Raw genomic sequence first — 19,790 nt, 5'->3', positions numbered from 1 at the left:
CATAGCAATCTTCGAACAAATAACGGAGATATTAAAGAAAACATGTGAAGCAGTCGCGACCCCCTAGCCAATTTCCCGCAACTTTTCTATGACGTCACGGAACCTTGTTTGTGCTATTGGCGGCCACCTAACTGACCTGTCGCGACGACACATGACTGGACGTCTGTAATGGGGCCTCTAGTTCCATTTGACCACATCACTTGAATGCTAACATGCAGTTAACGCACTGAAAATTATGTTTTATTGTTGGCCCGTATGACGTCATTCTTGCTCATAACACGTCACTGTGGCGCAAAATTTGAAAGTTTTTAAATACTTCTTGCTTTTTTTCGTTAAAAAACATCTTTTGTGGCTGTAATGGAGCTGAGTGAGATACTGAATCCTAGTCCTTTCAAATTAAACGAAGTTGTATTTTCTATTCATGGCTCCTTTAAGGGGCTGAAAAAATTCCCTTTATAACATCCCACGTGATCACCAGAGATTCACTGAACCACACAGTTCCTAAATGCCTGCAGTTTGCTTGTGCCGTCCTTCTGAACTACTGCACAATTTAGAGCAAGAAGTTTTGGCTTATTGGTGATGTATCATCGATTTATCTGAAATATTTTCTTGTCAGCAGAATCTAAATATCTATGTCAGCATAGTGCTTATTTCAGCTATACAATCTGAAAATTATAAGTACGAATCACGACACACCAGCGACATATTCAGCGATGTTATGGGGTGAAGTGAGCGTCAGATGGTGGCCTCTACAAAAGAACACCATTTGAAAAGGAACCGTGGGCATAAATTTGCGAAAATCGTGCATAAATTGAAGTAAAACACCACTGTTTTCTGCTTATATTTTAGTTTACAATTACCCACCCTATAAAACCTTGAAAGATAATGACAATTGATCAGTTACCGCCTACCTTTCGATTCTACCTACTGTTTTGCAGTTTTCGAAATAGGAAATACTTTTATTATTGTATTTCATTTGCAAAAATGTCTTCTTTAATGCGGGAGAATTCATAGCCTATCCAAATTCTTAGGCTGTGGCCAATGCTGCCTGATGTATTGGTTGGTCATCCAAAACTGAGTGCTCTTGGATTGCCTAAATGTGCATGTCCCAGCTTCGGCTTGTGCGAATGCAACGTCCTTTGTAGCACTGCCCAATCGTGTAAGCGGAGCACGTGCGGAATACATAGCACCGGAAACTTCTGTACTGGAGCTGCAAAAGATAAAAAGTAAATGTCAACTTTCCGCAAAATATCGCAGAATGGCATGCATGTCGTATGTACTTCCCATCCAACAACGCTGTTGGCACGTTAAAGACGGGCAAAGTAGATTTCGGGCTAAGCATGAAGCTAAAAACAACTGTTCTCCTTGATTTCGTATCATCGTCTTAATCAATGATCTTCATTTTCATCCTGTGGAGGCAGATCGAACCGTTAACAAAGAAATATTTGGTTTTGAAGTCATGTAGCCAGATAAAAGTGTGTTATCTACATTTTCTAACTACAAAATTTACAGACGTTACTAACGGTATTACTGGCCGCTTCGCGTACAAAATTGTTATCCCAAACCAGCCAGACTACTTCAAAATTGTCCCTCGCAGCCGTTGGCTGTAGGAGAATCCAAGCATAATTTTTTCCCGGCAAGAAAGAAAGCCCCAGGAATACGAACAACACCCTCTGTAAACATATCCCATCCTCCACAGTGCGCCACTCTACTGCGAATCACGTAGAAAACAAATGGGCTGCTCGTTACACCGAGTATCTTAGTGAAATCTATAGTGCCCTGACGTTCTATCAGATGCCATAGTAAAGTTCACGTCTAATTATCAACGACAGTGCTTATACACGCAGATAAGTCGCAGAGCGGATGCTGCCAGTATGTGCTAGGCAATGCTGTGCTTCCCATAGAACAATTCATCTCGCAGCCAGCAACATCACCAAGCTTCTTCTTTAGATTTGTCATAGCAAAAAGCTGCCGCAAGTAGGCGGGTTTTGTTGACACGTTACAGGAAGTTCGTCGACCGCGTCTGCGTGGCAGTTATTGCCTGGCTACACTGCCAGTGTTAACACGCACACCCACACTCACATGCACACGCACATGCGCAAGCACGCATTCACGCACACACACACATGCACGCACGCACACACACACACACACACACACACACACACACACACACACACACACACACACACACACACACACACACACACACACACACACACACACACACACACACACACACACACACCCGCACACGCACGCACGTATGCATGCGCACGCGCGCACACGCTCACGCACGCACACACGCACACACACACATAGAGAATATTCTACGCATAAAAACAACCTAGAAGAGTAAGAAGACGGCTCATGTGGCTTCCATGGGACGATGAAGAAAAGGTAAATAATCCTGGGGTCAACAAACACCATGTATCTTTATAGCATTGTGGCTCTCTCTAACGTACAATATACTTAATATTTTCGAATTGTTAATATTTTCTCATTCAAGCTCTTTTCTTCAACAATCACACTCACTGCAGTTTTAGGGCCTCTCTTCGTACCTCGCAGCTATGTGCAAATGTCTCAAAGGAATTGCTCAATAAATAAAGGTGTTTTTATACAAAAGAATATTGTGTGTGAAACACATAAGAATCTGGGTTTCAACAGGTACAGATAAAGGTGTTCGAAATAAATCCGCAAGGACATATTTCAGTGCGTGGGCAGTAGGGCTAAAGGAGCAAATTCGCAGTGGGTGTTCAACAGAAATATCTGGTGCAAAATATGTGATAGCTATCCAAGCCTGTGTAGTTAAAGCTACACTAAGCAGTATTAAATACTTTCTACACGTCACAAATTTATATCGTGGCAGAACTCAATATACCAAACAATCAAAATCTATTCATTTTCGATTGCGCATTTCCCATCGGTTTAAGTTTTCGTCACACACTACTTTCATCCCAAAAAAAAACAGGTATACCCAGGTTCAGCCCAAACATTTCATTTTTCCAGGAAACACTGCTGTTACTTTTACCACAATATTCGTGATGTAAAGTTAGGCGATGGACATCGCAGCGACGGTATTTCGTAAATTCTACTCGCTTCAAGAAATGGGTGACGTACCAAACATGGTATTCCATCATAACGAGGTTCTGTCTTGTAGTTCCTGCATGTGGCAGTGCAGGACTCGGCGACGTAGAACTGCGAAATGTGAAAATGAAACCGGGTTTCCTTCAATGCCGTCTGTTTCAAACAAGCTCTTGGCATGTAATTTGTTACGATGAGTCATAAAAAGCCAGTGAAATGACCTGCAATTACATTTGAAACACTTATATTATGGCAGAAAGTGTGCACATTGATCCCTTTCTTGTTCAAATACAGTTGCCCCTTGTTTGCAGCCTTATGCACCTTTGTGCCGGGTGAGTGCAGTTCAGATGGCGGGCAAGCATGGTAGCACCATCGAAACAATCATCAGTGCAAATTTATTTTAAATGTTGGTGTCGTATTCCTAAAATGATGTACTCGCGAGATAGATTGGAGAATAAAACACTCTGGTATCATTACAAATTCACGTGTTTCGCGCGACGGGTGAGAAAAATGGCCCATTTAACTAAAACCGAACAATACTTCTGTTCTGAAAAAACCAGAAGTATAGCGTGAGTGTTTCTCTTTCTTTACATGCACTCGTTTTACGTCATAAAATGATGCTGGTGTTGCTCATACCATTTGGTAAACCGTAAGCAAAATCTCCAAGATCTTTGTAAGCAATATATGAACAGTCATTGACCAAGAATTGGGCAACACCTGATGCATAATGATCCATTTCCTTCGACTAAAACCCCGTGAGTTACCTGGCTGACTCTAGTGGCCGCGTCAATGGTTGCGGAATACGGTACGCCCACCATTGCAACTTCACTATAAGCTAAAAATGTTCACAGATGTTCCTTATCATATACTGGTAGGCAACGTATACTGGTATGGTAGCGACATAGTGCTCATGTTTTAAAGTTTCCCAAGATAACTTGTAATATACAGAAACTTACTCTTTTTGTCAATTTGACATCTCGAACTTTGCAGTCTTTATGCTTGAACACTTGGGTAGGAGGCCTGAACGGACCTGAGGAATACAAAGTTTACGAAAACACACGCAATTATTGTGGGTTGACATGTGGGTTGGGTTCCCCGGTTAATACTTATCAAAGACATTATTATGAAAATATCGCATACGCATGTTCCTTCTGGGTAACTCGGAAGAAGATAAAGTGAAGAAGTTTGCGATTTGAAGGTAAAGGAAGGACAGAGAGCAGAAAGAGGTGAATAGAGATGGTGAGGGTGGTGGGGTTAATCGCGGGAGAAAGGGAGAGATGTGAGCGTATACGGCAAGTAGAAGGGGGCGAGACCGGACGGAGGACGAGGAAAGTGTAGCCAAAAGGCTTGCGTTCGGGGAGAGGAAAAGTGGCATGGTTGAAGGGTGAATGGGCATAAAGAAACAAGGAAACGGAGCCCGCAGAATACATATAACGTGAAATAGGCCGGACACATACGTGAAAAAGGCGATATGTGTGGGACGAAAAAGGAGAACGAGGATAGGAGATTTTCAAGTGAATAGGATGAAGACGGGGAGAGTGGTAACGTTCAATGAAGCAAAGAAAGGGGAGGGAAACATGAGACGGAAAGGAGAAGTATTCATAGGAGGGGAAGGGAGGACGATTGGGGGAAGGAGAAATCAAGGGGTAAAACCGCATACCCGAAAGAGTGGGGATCAGGGAGGGGAGAAAATAGATCAGATAAACACGACAGGATTGAAGTGGGAGGGCGATGAGAATTCAAAGGGTAGTGGGGAAGGGAAGATGTGTGGAGAAAGGAGAAGCAAGAACATGTAAAATTACAGGAAAGTAGCATCTTATCGATTAGTATTAGTAGTAGGTATGGCAAACGGCCGCTTCGGAGTGGAGGTGCGTAGGAGAATTAAAGGAGCCAGCAATGCCCTATCATGGAGGTGCGTAGGAGAATTAAAGGAGCCAGCAATGCCCTATCATGAATCCCCTATCACGTTTTGGACAACACTTCATAAGGAAATTCATCTTTTCGATGCAGCCCATCAAATTGATCCAGTCGTCGAAAACCATCTGGAAGGGTTAGCACTCATTAAGGGGTTGTGAAGGAATGAGCGGGAGGGGAGGTGAACGAGAGAAAGTAATGGGAAAGGAAGAACTCAAGAGACAGAGTGACGGGGGCGGAGTCGTTAAACGACCTTGGTTGCCAAACCGCTATCCTCTTTCGACATCAGTTGCAGCGAATGAAGGAGATACTCGATCCAACACTACCAGTAATTCAACTACTCACGGTGTTTTGGTATGGTAATATCAGCTCTCATCGCTGTTTTCTTTCATTATGTGGGGCATATGGTTTTCGTTCTAAATATGTTGCAAAGAAGCGTTCTCTGCTCAAACTTGTTCTTCCTTATTCCCGTATAAGCTAAATGCAGTACTCGTAAACGTCGCGTGGGCCTCTCAGTAACGTGCGAAAACGTATGACCGGGCCCTCTTAAGGATTTCATTATTCCAATGAGCTCCCGCTAAATGACAGGCGTAGTAAGGATTTTGCTTGCTTTTTTCACCTATTTTTGTGATCCAAAGCAATCCTTCGAGATCCGCATGGTCGCATGTTCCTGTCAGGCTTTTCGGAGCCCTATTTTTGGTTAACCTGTCGCAACAATTGGGCTTGCCTCGAATTTTGAAAATACAAATATAGCCCCCGTTTTCGACAAACAACCTTGGTTAGAAACTTGGGCGCTGCAGCAGGAAATATGAGATGTATTTCTGCTAACCCCATTGAGTCCTGAAGAGTGCGTCTGAAAAGTGTTCAAAAATGGTGTTAAAAGTACGTATGTTTTGGAAGAAGGCATTTACAACATTCTACATTGTTGTTCTCAAAATGGAAACCACGCGTTGGTGTTTTCAATTTACCCATGCGATTTGACTGGAAAATGAAACGGATGGCCTTTGTGTTTCCGCTTAGTCCAGTGATAACAGTGGTACTTTTTTTTTCTTCATACACAGCTTCATAGCGATTTTATGGGCAGCGCACTCCGCATCGGTGTGTCGCGTCATGTAGCTTAATTTGTTCTACATGATGTGTCAGTTTCTGTAAGTGGACCGCAGAAGTCATTGCAACACGAAAGGGCCGAAAATTAACATTGCGGTGGTCGACTGAAGTAATTTGAGTGTTGTAAAATAAATTTAAGGAACAAAATACAGCAGGCACACAACAGGTGGATATCCTGCCCTTGGTTGTCTGCGAATAGTCAGGTACAGCACAACGTATTTTGACCTAAGCAACAGCGAAATCTAAAACACTATTCTTCTGTGAGGGCGGCAGTTAACACCGCTCCGAGAGTACGAGTAGCGTTAAACACTGGGCAACGTTCGCAGCGGTGCTCAGCAAAAACGTAAAGGGCGCTGTTTACAAGGATGGTTCACGTTATCGCGTATCAGCGTCATGTGTTCTTCTTGGAAGCCAATTCATAAATGACGAACGGGTGTACAGTGATGGACAAAGGAAACGCGAACACGAAAATATGAGTCACAACACACGAATAGCATGATTTCTTTTCATGCAAGGGAAATTGTGGCGTGGCTCTATTACAGTCACTAAGATTGAAAATGTGTCTTTCCAGATATACTACTATCTAGCCGTTATTTGTTCTCCACTACCATATTTTTTAATTTTTCGTGTTGCGGTTCATTATTTTGTGTTCTCATTTGATTTATCCATGACTGTATATGTACATATTCTTTGCAGCTCGTAGCCTCACGAGAGTGTTTATAATTTATCGGGATGTAATGTTTATACCGTACGGAAACACAAAATAAAGTGAAGAATTTGGTCGCAACTTACGCATGCTCTTGCAGTTCCCCTGTGAGCAATATCCCAGCAGCTGGGGAGCTCTCCTAAACCAGGATCTTGCGTGCTGAAGGACGGTATAAAAAAGAAATACTTGCTTGTAAGTCGACTGGAATCAGAAATATAGCCAGAATCTCTATGCTTCTAGCAGTACTGCACATCCATATCCATTTCGCTTTTCCATACGGCGTTTTTTTTTTATGCCCTCTTCTCTTCAGATGTAGCTTATATAAATACAGAGTCATTCGAACAAACAACCGCATGGGTCAAAGTGTCACTGATGGCCCAATGCATCGTTGTATTCTCCAATTTAAACTAATCGTAAAACATGGACACAATTTGCTCTACTAAGGAAGTGAGCTGGGAAGTTTTTACGCTGGTACGTTTTGTACTGGAGCTACAATGTCTAATTTGCAATGCACATAAGAAGAATCATAGTTCATAGTCTGCTGCGTTCTATGTACACCAAACGCGCACTTTGCGGAAAACGACACTGCCAGAACTAGTACACTATGGAAGTAGAAGTATTTACTATTTGAAGCTAGTCAGTTTAAGTTCGTGAACCTTTAATTGCGCTTTACAAGAATTCATTTCAACAGGCGTTATGTGGAAGATAATCGGGGGGCCATAGGCTACTGGATCTGCTTGTCAAAATAACCTTCAAGAGGCATGTATTTTGTCTAAACATATTTAAGGGGGTTTTAGATTTTAAGTAAAATGTGACAGTTTGATTTTCGTCTGCCGAAAAACTTTTCGCTAACATCTTTATTCGAGGACTCACTTGCGGGTGGAAATTATGTTGCAGAACCCCCTTTCGGTGCAGACTTTCACCGTTAAAGGGCACGTTTAGCATTGCGCCCGATACCCAGAGTGGTGTCGGCCATTTGACATATTGTGTACATAGGAAACAGAAACGTGTTTCTTGGTGTAGTCCAACCTAAAAATAGCGCGTTGAAGAAAAGAAAGCGCCGGTGACTTTTAACGGCCCTTCATTTTAAAAAGTGGGTGCCCTTTGCTTTCTCAGTAAACTTCCCCACAGATGAGGCAATAGCGATTGTGATGATGGAAGTTTTCTACTAATGTGCCTCAGTTCTCCTATAAAAGCATGTTAAGTAGTGTCCTGTGTTCACCATTCCTCAGTGTCACCATAACGGCAGATCGAGGAACAACACCGGTTACTCTTCAGCGGTACGCCCTGCTGAAAAGTTTGCCTAGTAAGACGAAATATAAAAAGTGAAAATCAGTTTGATGCCTTCAAGCAGAGTGGAAAAAGATAGATGTAAGCTTGGCCGATCCCGCGATAATGGAGCAAACAATCACATCGATAGGGAGAGTTCCTGCGAATAAGGATGACGCTATTCCTCTAAGAAGGGCACTCGAAGTCCTCCAGTTTTTGTTGCGGATATATTTGTCATTTTGATGGGTGGAAATTCTTCGTGACGCGCTCGCAGTTCAGCAGTGAAGAAGCGAACAGGCAACAAAACAAATTTCGGTGCATCCAAATTTCATTGTGCCGCATTGGGAAATAAATGCCATTGAACCTAGCTCAGCACTGAAATCGGCAACATGCTTGCCTGATCAAGGCTGAAGCATAGCGCAAGACTCTCCCAGCGCAAAGAATGTGACCTTTCCTGTTCAAAAAAAGTAAATGCTTGCTGCGTAACGTCATTTGTACATATTATGAAAGTGTTAATGATTTCGCTGAACTTCCAAAGTTCTATATTCTTTTGCGACATTCGCTTCCAATTATATCCAACTGCGTCGCACTCATCAAATAAGCGTACGCATTTTTCTTTCCAAAATAAAGGTCAGTATTCCAGAAACCAGTAAATCAATTTGGACACTAAAGCGAGTACACGAGTGACCCAATATCGATTGACTGCCGTTCATAAAATACAAATGTTGGGAGCACCAAGAGCATTTCATAAGGCCTAGAACAGGGTGAAACACGGTGATCCGGATATAAGCGATCGTTGACGAGACAGGTCTTTTCCAGGATTACGAAAAACCTGGTTAATCAATGAAGCAGCTTTCCCCATAGTCAGAAAACACTCGGAAAGACCAGAGGATGACCATGCAGCATTATTTCACTGAATACATCAGTGGGAGGCGTCATAACTGTGATGGGGTCCCTGCTTGCACGCTTCCGTGCTTCCACGGGTACGATGATGACCGTGAGGAGGCGGAGGCATGAACTGTTAGGAATTCGGATCATATTTCAGTGCAGCGTCGATATGAGTCAATTACCAAGAATAAAAGCTGCTCCGCGACAAACCAGAAAAAATACGGCATACCCAGCAGTTTCGTGACGTCCCGGAGATCCAAAATAGAAGAGTTTCATCCTACATTCTTCAGGCAGGTCTTACATATACGCGAAGTATGTCTGCAATGGGGTTCAGCAGAAATGTTTTATACCGGCCAGTCACAAGAACGCAAGTTACTTCTTTCCACAAAATCACGGGGCGGAAGAAGAATTCGGTGACTTCTTGGAATGCACAAGATGACTTAGAGGACAAAATTACCAAGGATGCAAGCAACACGTCTGGAATTTCAAGCGAGCCCTAGAAAGCTGCTTAGGTTATTACGCAAGATATGTCTAATCTAACGCCACAAAGTGACCATGGCCTCAACACGACTGGCACCTAAATGGCCGGCCGCTAGAGCGAAGGGTTCTATACGGCAATTATTTTGAAAATGAACGACCCTCTATACGCTATTAAACTGCGATCAGGACTAAAGCTGCACCCCTAAAAACACGATTTGGACACTGTGACGGCAGATGAGTGCAACAGGAGCACGTCAGCCGGGGATAGCTTTGTTTCTGGAAACACTGTCACTTGGAGTTCAGCCAAAATACCCGTAAAAGTAACTACGACCAAAATACAAAGAAACCAATGCAAAAAAGACGCAAAGACGGCGCAGCCGTAAACAAGTAGTAGAAAATAGCTGGGCTTTCACCTTTCGATCTGTAAGCAGACCTGTGTTTGCGAGGAATGTTTTCTTGCTGCGGGTAAGAAAAGGAAACAACCACTGACTCATGTAAGCGTCGGGCTGGATGCCTTCTTAAGTATACCGCAAGGCAGGAAGCAGGACGGAGGCGAAAAGCAAAAACGCCCGTGTGTACGAGATTTCGGCGCACGTTAAAGATCCCCAGGTGGTCAAAATTAACCCGGAGCCCTCCACTACGGCGCGCCTCATCGCCTGCGCTGCGTCGGCGCGTTAAAACCCTACAATCAATCAATCAAAAACCTTTAATTATGCATCCAGAAAAACGAGAACTTCTTGTATTGAACTGAAGGCCGGGTTTTGCGCGACATACGTGTACTTTATCTCGGGGCTGTAGGCGCATTAATGTGGGCGAGATCACAGCGGTATCAACCATATAGCATAAGCAGAGTATGATACATCAAAGACGTCTGGAGCAATACACAGCCAGAGCAGTATCATGTTGAACTAGTACACGCAATACATTTGTGATGAGGTGTCGCTTCCCCACATCAAGGAGGCCAATCCACCGAATTTTATGGGTGTACCCTGCGAAAGACCCAAGTCTGAGGAAGAAGAGGTGGGGAAGCTGTTCGGTCTCGGAGGCCGCAAGACGGCCACCCTCGCGGTGTAGGCCCGAGGACCGTCGCCGACTCTCCCCGTTAGAGCGACCACCCGGCCTGTCAATGAAACGACGGCCGACAAGCAGACGACAAGAAGCTGCTGCGCCCGTCGGAGTGAGCAGTGTTCCGGTGAGGTAGAGCGCGGGCAGCGAGGCCTCGCTGTGGACAATGCCTCAGCTCTTCACGACCGCCGCTAGCCATCGCCCACCATCACGTGCCTGGCCAGCGAGGCAACGGTTCAATGCCTGCAGCGACCTGATCCGCCGCTACTTCCCCGTGGACTGTAGAATAGTGCGTCACTTCCACACCGTCGCGTCGGCGAGATCATCGGCAGTGAGCGTGACTCTTCCTTACAACTTTGTCTACTATAATCCACACCTGAGTGTTTGCGTGTCTAGTCCGTCAGTGCACTTCAGTGCCATTCCCGCCTTGCACTTATCTAGTTTATATATTTTTTGTGTGTGCGTTTTTTGTGAGAACGCAGTCGGGGTTCGTGACTCTCCACATGGTCCTGCCCAATATTCATTACAACGTTGTGCGGAACGTGGTCTTAGCTTTGTCGAACCTGTGCAGAGAATCTTGTCACCAACCTGAACATAAGCTCGACTTTGAAATTAGTTCCGTTGTGCATTCATGAGCTAGACGTTGGGGTGATGAATGGGAACTGCGACTGAGACTGTCGAGAGAAAGTCGCACCCCAATATTACCGGATGCGCCCAATACGCTTACAGTGTTCTTTGTGTGTGACGCTTAACGCCGCCAATATTCACTCGCACCATGCGCTATCTAGAAAGAAGGTTTATAACGGCGTTGGCACCACAAAATGATGACCAAACTAGGAAGTTATGACCATGGAATTCGGAAAAACGTTTGCGTGTTGCACTGAAATGCTCCCTACAGCGACCCCATCAGTTTGAAAAACAGATTCAACGACCACAAATGAACCTTCCTGTCGCCACTGCGGAGGAATTCAGGCCTTCTTAGGTGAAGCAGCTGTTCATTGAAAAACATTAGGGGCAATCCTTCCGGACCAGATGGAGCAACCTAAAACACGTGAGAAGAGGCGATGCGCCAAGTGGGGGTGGAGAGAAATAAACAGCGTTCCAATGCATGGGAACTATTTTCAACGCACAGGAAGTGCAGTGGAGCGGGGTGGCATTCAAGGGTATGCGCCATGACGACAACCATATATATGGTAGTCGGAAAGTTCCGGTCGGGTGCAAGGCCTGCAAGTTAATTCTGTGTTCATTGACGGCCAAATTAAAAAATATCACTCCTGCACCACATTAAAAGTAAGTAAGGCAGGTAAGTTGTGAAGCAGGATTGTTTAATGAAGGGACTATCTTTGAGAGTGCAGGCTGTGAGGAATAAAGAAGTGGTTAAAAGCACTGGCTGGAGCACTCGTACACCGGTCTTGGCATACTGTGCAATGTACTGCGGAACCCATTGGTCAGCAGTCAGTGCCCTCGAAATGATATGCTGCCCTTCTTTTACATGGCTATCAAAATTGGGACAGGTACAAATGTGAGGGTCACGAGAAAATGCGGACGTGTTCGGTTGTGTCTGAATTTCTCTCTTGATGAGAAGTGCAAACATTCGCCAGATAAGTGCCTAATGTAAAATGACTAGGTAAATAATCGGGCTGCAGACGAACTGAAGGCAATTTACCCAGGCGCTCGCATTGTGGTATGGAGGGACAGCTTGCACGCTAGCCTATTTGTGAGGAACCAAAACAAGACTTGGTGTAAGCGAGAACTCGTGATCGCCCGTCATATTGGGAGATTGTCGAAACGTTTTTTTTTTCGAAACAAAAGCTGATGCAGGAACCTGGATATGTAAATAATTGAACGGGGGAAGTTTAGCGCTGCACAGATTTTTTAAAGGGATACAACCGTCATAGGATGCCTCACCGCAAAATACCAAATAGGATGCCTCACCAAGGATGGAAAGGTTTGATTAGGCTTTGATTAAAACAAAATTCTCTTTGCAGCAGCAATGCAGTCAAAGGTTAATCCGGATGAAGGCGATAACCTACCGTGCATAGTTGCAAGTAGCACCTGTTTGCATACAATACAACAGCCAGCGACAGAAGTCACTCATTAATAACGCCAATCGCCGCAGTGAAGTTAATTGCTGACTATTTGTCCAGTCTCATTTTTTACACGTACTAGCTGGCAGCGCTATGCCACGGGCTACTTTCTCTAGTGGAGGCATGAAAGGGCGTTAACGATCACGACGTGGTCCAAATTAATCCGGTGCCCTCCACTACAGCGCAGCTCATCGCCTGTGTTTTATCGCCGGGTTAGACCTCATAATCAATCAAATCAACACAAAATGGGAGGGCTTCACTGCCAGCTTTTCTTAGACACTGCTATGGCAAGATGCCGTTGAAAACACCTTTTTGGTGTATTTGAAATCTGGGCGAAAGTGAGAACCAATGCCTACAAGCTTTTATGAAGATGGCGACAGTCGAGAAAACGCCGGACCCATTCTGACGTTCTTTGTACGTCACAATGAGTGAAAAAAGGCGGGTGAAAAAAAACACCAGTCTAAATGTGTCATTTCTCAACATACGAGGCTTTTTTCGCCGTCGACCAAAACGTAAGAGATCTGGGAAATGCGTTGTTTTTCTGTAAACACCAAAGGTTCTACAGCGATTAGTGTACCTTTACCGATTCTATACTTTCTCTCAAACTACTGTTTATTGTACTACTTCAACGCACACCCTGACTTACGGATTTTTCGAACGCTACCTATTACATCTACAGTATTTTTTCTGGTATATATATTAAAACGACGCCCGATACGGTGCCCAGCTCTGGAACACCTGTCTGCCGTAATTCAATGAACTTCTAGTTGCCTATATGTACACGGAAGCTGAAAGCACAAACATTTTTCAGCTCAGTTATTGTTGTCACATATCCCCCTCGGAAAAATCCTTTCTTTTGTGCGATCTGTGTACAGGCTCTAATTCTCCGAACAACTGTAGAACTGAGCTTGCAAAAAGAAATGAAACTTTAAACAAATATAATGCAACATTTCTCACATAAATGGCAAGCCGAAGTGTTTGTGCGTCACTTCAGAAATAACCCTAACATCAAAGGCTTTCCAGCAAGCCGTAAGAGCCAAGTATGTGGAAGAAAATCGCGTTGTCTGTCCTGGTCACGTAGGCGAAAGCGGTCGAGCAAGATATAGGTCGTTTGTTCGTACTTATGACATTGCCCGAAACACAAAAAGGAATTTTAGATCGAAAGACGTCAGCATGACGAATTTTTTTCCACCTTTCAGCAGTTTTCTATATTTCGTGGGAAAACATTTTTAAACGTTGGAGTGTGAATCCGTTCGTGATGTGCCCACTGGTATTTTCAATAAGTTGGACAGAAAGGATGCGCCCCGTTCATCGTGTTATGTAGCACAACCAAGCAACGTGGCTGGAGGTATACAGGCGGAGTTAGAGTGAAGTACTTCACGGGCACTTCAGGATAGCGCTGCCACTAGCGGCACTTCTTTTTTGAGCCATAAACATATAAACCACGTTTGTCGTGGTTTAAGACATTTGTTTCGAGGAATGCAAAGAAGAAAAAAATGACACATTTTCTGCATTCATATCGGGAAATCCTACAACACATTGAGGCATACAGGTAGGTAGCAGAATGCATAGCAAATGCGGAATATATTGCAAATTTTCAAATTTACCGCTGATATTCACTTCCTCCACAAAATGAAGCGTCAAAGATCTGTGTGTCAACACTTAGGCTTATATGTTACACGTTAAAAAAAGCAGCCCGCACGGTCTCGAATTCGGCGATTCCTGGTGGATGCACTTCTTTCTCCAAAGGCAGCTTACATTTTCCCCGGAGGCGGCATGAAAGGAGCTTTACATAAACACCTCAGTATGTCTACCTCACAAGGGATCGCGGGTTAAACAAATGATAAAAAGTAAGTCCTTTCATTACTACCTGCATTTATCTTCGTTATTTTGCTGTATTACAGACGGGACGATGCGCTTCGAAAAGTAAAAATTACCGTTTTGCTCAGAAAGCACTTTAGATGTACTAAAAAATTATGTGCCTGTTTGTCGCAATTTGTGTGGCTAGAAGATAATTTTATGCAATGTTTTTTTCTGACCTATCAGAACATTCCTGTATAATGTACAGCCTCACAAATGTTTGCTAATATAGCGGGAGCGACGACCGGCCGGCATGTCTGCGCCTTATCACGGTGTTCAGCAGCGAAAGAAGCGAGATTACGCGCACGCGCATAGGGCTATCTGCTATGCGAGTTTCGTCTGCTACGCTGTTTCCTTGAGAGTGGTACACCCCCTGCCACTGCATCTGAATGACTTTGTGTCCCACGCTGTATAGCTACCTTTGGCGGTAGCGAAACGGCCTGGCAAGATAAGAAAAACAGGGTGTGTGTTCCCCTTAGAAGAACAGCGGAGCAGACGACCCACGGAACAACAAATAGTTCTGTGCGCGTGCGCGTACCCGCGCCATTTCGCCGGTGAACACCGTGATAAGGCACTGACATGCCAATGGTCCTCGCTGCCGCTATATTATTAAACATTTGGGAGGCTGTACGTAATATGATTGAGGCATTTTGTTTAAAAAGTGGACCACGATCTCGGTGGTGCCACTTTTTCGCACCGTATAAGAACGCACCGTATAATTTTCGCACCGTATAAGAACGAACTTGATGTACCGTAATTTCAAGGTGATTTGATGTTTTGTGATTTGACAACCGTGATTTCAAGGTTAATTATCTGAAATTGCAAGGGTTCCGACATGTCGATTCCGGCGCCAATCATCACTATTCCAAATAACTCTTTGAAACTGACCTGCACATCTTACAGCATCCACACTCTTCTCGGAGCACAGTGCGTGCGAATGCCTCCATCGTTCTCGGGGCGTGCCGTTGTCTGATAAACAGACGGCTATCTAAGTTACCGCCTTTTATTGCGTTAAACAATGGGCAGATTAGTTCCATTTTCTGCCGGGTAAGCTCATCGACCAGTTGGTAAGCCATGGAAATAAGGTAATGTATTTAAAAAGCTTTTGTTGGTTTTTCATGCTGGGTAGGCTGCTTTGCTAAGTAGCTAAGTGAGAAAGAGGGGCCAGGTTTAACATGTGTAAGCCGTAGTTGTCACGAACGAAATGTCGGTTTGGATTGGTTTTGCAGTGACAGTACGCACGTCTTCATAAAGGTTGTGCTACGGGATGATTTTTTAGCGTGCCGCATGCTCTGAAGCGCCCGCTCAAACAGCACAGCCGATGCGCCATGCATCCTCATAGTGAGCGACAAACGCCGGCGAAGCAGCCATCGCACCCTCCCTGAGTCAGGTCGTGCCGCAACGACTTTGGTCCGGACGAGGGCACCACCCAGTCCTCTCCGCAGCGTATCACGTCACGTTAAGCCACAGCCGCCACACATACGCTCCGGAGCCGCAAGGTTATTGCGACTTGATAAATGACCTTGGGAGAGATGGCGGAACAGAGCTGTACCACTAGAAACACATTTGAACAATATCAACAAAAATGAATGTACATTTAAAAGTGCATGCGCGTTCTCCTCAAAACTGAGCTGACTTGGCTTGATACGCACGCGTTAATACGGATTTAGATTACCTCCCATGACATAGCGTTTCCCCCACGCTGCTCGCACACCGTGCGAACCTTGCTTTGCCTTCTAATTGTCCCACTGATCTCGTTTTATCACTTTGGGTCCCTCCTTTTGTTACCCATATGTATCGGCATGTGGTTGCCATCATTCCCATTGTACCCTCCTTTGCTACTTGTTCGACACCGCATTGGCTAAACACCCTATTCTTTATCACAACAAGTAATGAGCTTAAGTAACGAGCCCACCGCAGCCAATGCCGAAACAGGTTTGCGGACGTGAAGCTTCTCCACTCGCGCATTCTCCCTGCCTGTCATTCCGTTCCTCTGTCCCTGGATCGACGGTGAAAATTTTTGCTGACATTCCCAATCTATCCCTTCGCATAAAATTGCAGGGCGTTTTTTTTTTCGCCAATTGTGGAATATCCTGAGCGAACGGGGCATGCTTATAAAACGCTGCCAAATACCTCACGGATTATGTGGATGTAATGCATTGGTAGGCTTCGTAGTACACACAGAAGACTCACTGTATGGGCTCAGACTTTTTCTGTTTGACCTTCCTATTGCTTCTGTGATGCAAATTCATGAGAACGAACAGCTCTAAAACCGTTAATTTTATCATAGTAGTGTATACTCATATATGCACAGCCTATATACTTCGAAACTGAATGCGCACAGTAACCCTTTTGCTTGCATTTGTTCTACACGAGGTAGACTTTGTGGGATCCAGGGAAAGAAATAGAAGCAGAGAGTAGAACAGACTGTTGGGGAAGTTGGTGCATATTTGGTAAAACTTTGAGAGCGTGATTCATCAAGGACGATGGAAAGAAGACAAACACAAGCGCTCATAGTACACTCATGGTACATTGTACATGGAAGCTTGGTACACAACGCCAAACGGTGAATGGCTTTGCGTGTAACTGATGCGTTACACTTTTCAAAACTTCTTCCGCATTTTTAGACAGCAAGCGATGCTATCCGTGTTGAGTAGAAGCGCCAGTAATATTACTGAGGAAAAGGGACACCCTCGCTTCAGGACAGTAGAATAAAATAAAAAAAATATAGCTGTCATTTTTTTGCTTTGTTTCCATTTTGTTTTGTGTTTTCTTCACACTACAGAGCGCGCTCCACGCCGTAAATACGGATAGACTGGAAATACATTCGTGTATGGGAACATTCAGCTGCCCAGAAAGTGTAAAATTCTTCAAAGTATGATGGCTGACGGCCAGCCACGGAAGTATCCGGTTACCCCAATAGTCTCAGACTTTTCCCGACACTACAGTGGTGCTACAGATCCCGCGTTCACCCGCATAAAACTCCTTACTCTACTTCTACGGCAATCGACCAAATCTGAAACTGATACAGACCTTGCCACCAACTGTTGTAAGAAAACCTTCACAATATTGCTTTTTGCCTGAAGTTGCAATCTTTAAACAAAACGACGTGCCATGCCGCGGTCGCTCAGGAGCTGGTTATGCGCTGCTGAGCCCAAGGAGACTGGTTCAATCCTGGCCACGGTAGCCGGTCTTCAGACGCAGGCGAAGCGCGAAAACAACAGCGTGTCGAAATTTCAGCGCACGGTAAAGGTCACCAGGCCGTAGAAACTATTCCTGAGCCCTCCGCGGCGGCCAACCTCAGAGTAACCTCAGAGTAAATCTCAGTTGTCGCTACCGCGAGTTAAACACCATAACTGAAAAATCACGTGCATGATAGAACTATTCGTATACATATTTTTACATTGACATGTGCCTGCCTCAATCTTTCACACAGAGCAGCGGTGGGATTAATACCATTTGCTTGCTCAGACTTTGCCACATCATAAATCGCGATGTAGGAAAGTGCATGGCAGGGCTATACTGGAATCAAGTTTTCTCTTGCATTATCTGCGTTACTAGGGAACTGCTCCTGCCCCAAGTGTCTATTCTTTGTTCCGTAATCTACCTATGGAGGCCGAAATCTTTGTAAACTGTAGTGTCACTTTATTTACCAGGGTTTACGAAACTTGAGAGTCGTGCGCAATGAGGTCATGTTACTTACGACACAGACCCGCCGCGGTGGCTCAGTGGCTAAGGCGTTGCGCTGCTGAGCACGAGTTCGCGGGTTCGATTCCCGGCCGCAGCGGCCGCTTTTCTGATGGAGGCGAAAAGCAAAAACGCCCGTGTGTTCGAGATTTCGGCGCACGTTAAAGATCCCCAGGTGGTCGAAATTAATCCGGAGCCCTCCACTACGGCGCGCCTCATCGCCTGCGCTGCGTCGGCGCGTTAAACGCTACAATCAATCAATACTTACGACACAGAGAGCTCCTTCTCTTCGTTGCGTCAGCCGGTTGTTGGCAACATAAGTGCAACGTGCTCCCACCCGCACCTGCGTCAAAGTGTACCTCATTATGTGCCATTTTTCTTCCACCCTTATCTTGCCAGGCTAAACTTCGGCTGCTTCTTTAATCACGACCAAGTTGAAAATTCTCCCATTTTAAATTTCTTCCCTACGTAGCCCATAACTACGCAGCGCAGGTAAAAGAAAATTGAAGCAAGAAGGTCATTTAGGGCTTTTCCGTCATTGCTGAGGCGCTCAGTTGTGGTACTCAGGATGATATCACCTTGGGAAAAATATTGTTGCGGCAATATTGAAACACTCTGTTATTTTTGCTATCCTAATGGTTCATTCCCCTTCCGCTTAAACCGCCGGTGTCCTCAACAGGCACCTGCTTATAAAAATTAGTACCTCAATCAACCCACAAAACAATATTCTTTTTTTCTTACTAGAGCGGAAGCTTGGGCGAGTTGGTCGGTTTTCTGTCAGCGACTCAAAATGCAATGCACCACCCTCACCCCCCCCCCTCCCAGGCTTCCCCAAGTGTTTTCCACATCTTGTGCAATTATAACAAACTCATTTTATTTCCTTTACTGCTTATTAAAATATACCATCATGTTAGAGGATCATGCAAAACGAGACTTGCAAATATTTTAAATATTTGAAATTACGTTTCACATTTTTCATTAAAACATAATTGTGTTTAGTTCTATACCGAGGAAACTTACCTCTGTTTCTGTGAATCCCAGTGGTTCGTTTTTAACTTCGACTGATGGAGCCATGAGCGAAAAATAAGTGGAAAAAATAGAATTAGAGGAACCTGACATAAAGCTGGAGTACCGTGCCCGGGTTTCATCACACAGAAATACCAAATCAGCCCTGTGCAATTAGGCCTTAATATTCGATATATATTTTTGTCTTGTGTCAGCCACTTTACATCTCTAAAGCTAAGAGGTTGATTTAAGAATGATCTAAAACCACGGATAAGAATAAGTAAGTGCTTAGGTTTTGTAGAGCAGTTGGTTTCATAATTCAGTGCCTAAATTGTGGGTTCAGAATGACACCAAGAAAAATAAACGTACTCGCGTTCACTTCTTGCGAAGTCCTACATGATAAAATAGCAGTACTCCTGAATCGGTTTTATTGCAAACGAAAACAAAAAAAAAAGGCAAATTGCGAACTGCTCTAAGGCATGCGTTCAAGCTAGTTTCTTGATGTTGCGTGGTTTGTTGAAGTTCTTGGGGAGACAATACATTAAACATGTCTACATGAAGTATCCCCAATGTCACCACCATTTGATGGCTCTGCGGAATAATGTAAGGCCTAGTGAGTGAATTTTGTTTTTAGGGTT

General features: G+C 44.4%; 1 protein-coding gene across 2 annotated transcripts in view; it reads right to left on the bottom strand.

Annotated features, from left to right (window-relative positions):
- Positions 1-930: 930 nt before the first annotated feature.
- LOC144146007 (uncharacterized) overlaps positions 931-19,790 on the bottom strand; it is a 64,497-nt gene continuing 45,637 nt past the window's right edge. For both annotated transcript variants that reach the window (XM_077677908.1, XM_077677909.1), the window contains 6 exons: positions 19,168-19,208; positions 18,416-18,490; positions 6,898-6,970; positions 4,041-4,114; positions 3,121-3,198; positions 931-1,210 (listed from right to left, as the gene is read on the bottom strand). In XM_077677908.1, the coding sequence (XP_077534034.1) occupies positions 1,094-1,210; positions 3,121-3,198; positions 4,041-4,114; positions 6,898-6,970; positions 18,416-18,490; positions 19,168-19,208 (458 nt within the window). In that variant the 3' untranslated portion in view covers positions 931-1,093. The remainder of the gene's footprint in view (positions 1,211-3,120; positions 3,199-4,040; positions 4,115-6,897; positions 6,971-18,415; positions 18,491-19,167; positions 19,209-19,790) is intronic.

This window comes from Haemaphysalis longicornis, unplaced genomic scaffold, assembly GCF_048455015.1.
Source record: "Haemaphysalis longicornis isolate Haplotype H1 unplaced genomic scaffold, Haemaphysalis longicornis Haplotype H1 scaffold_7, whole genome shotgun sequence".
Lineage (NCBI taxonomy): Eukaryota > Metazoa > Arthropoda > Arachnida > Ixodida > Ixodidae > Haemaphysalis > Haemaphysalis longicornis.
Note: the sequence above shows the minus strand (reverse complement) of the source record. Positions and strands in the feature narration are given on the sequence as shown.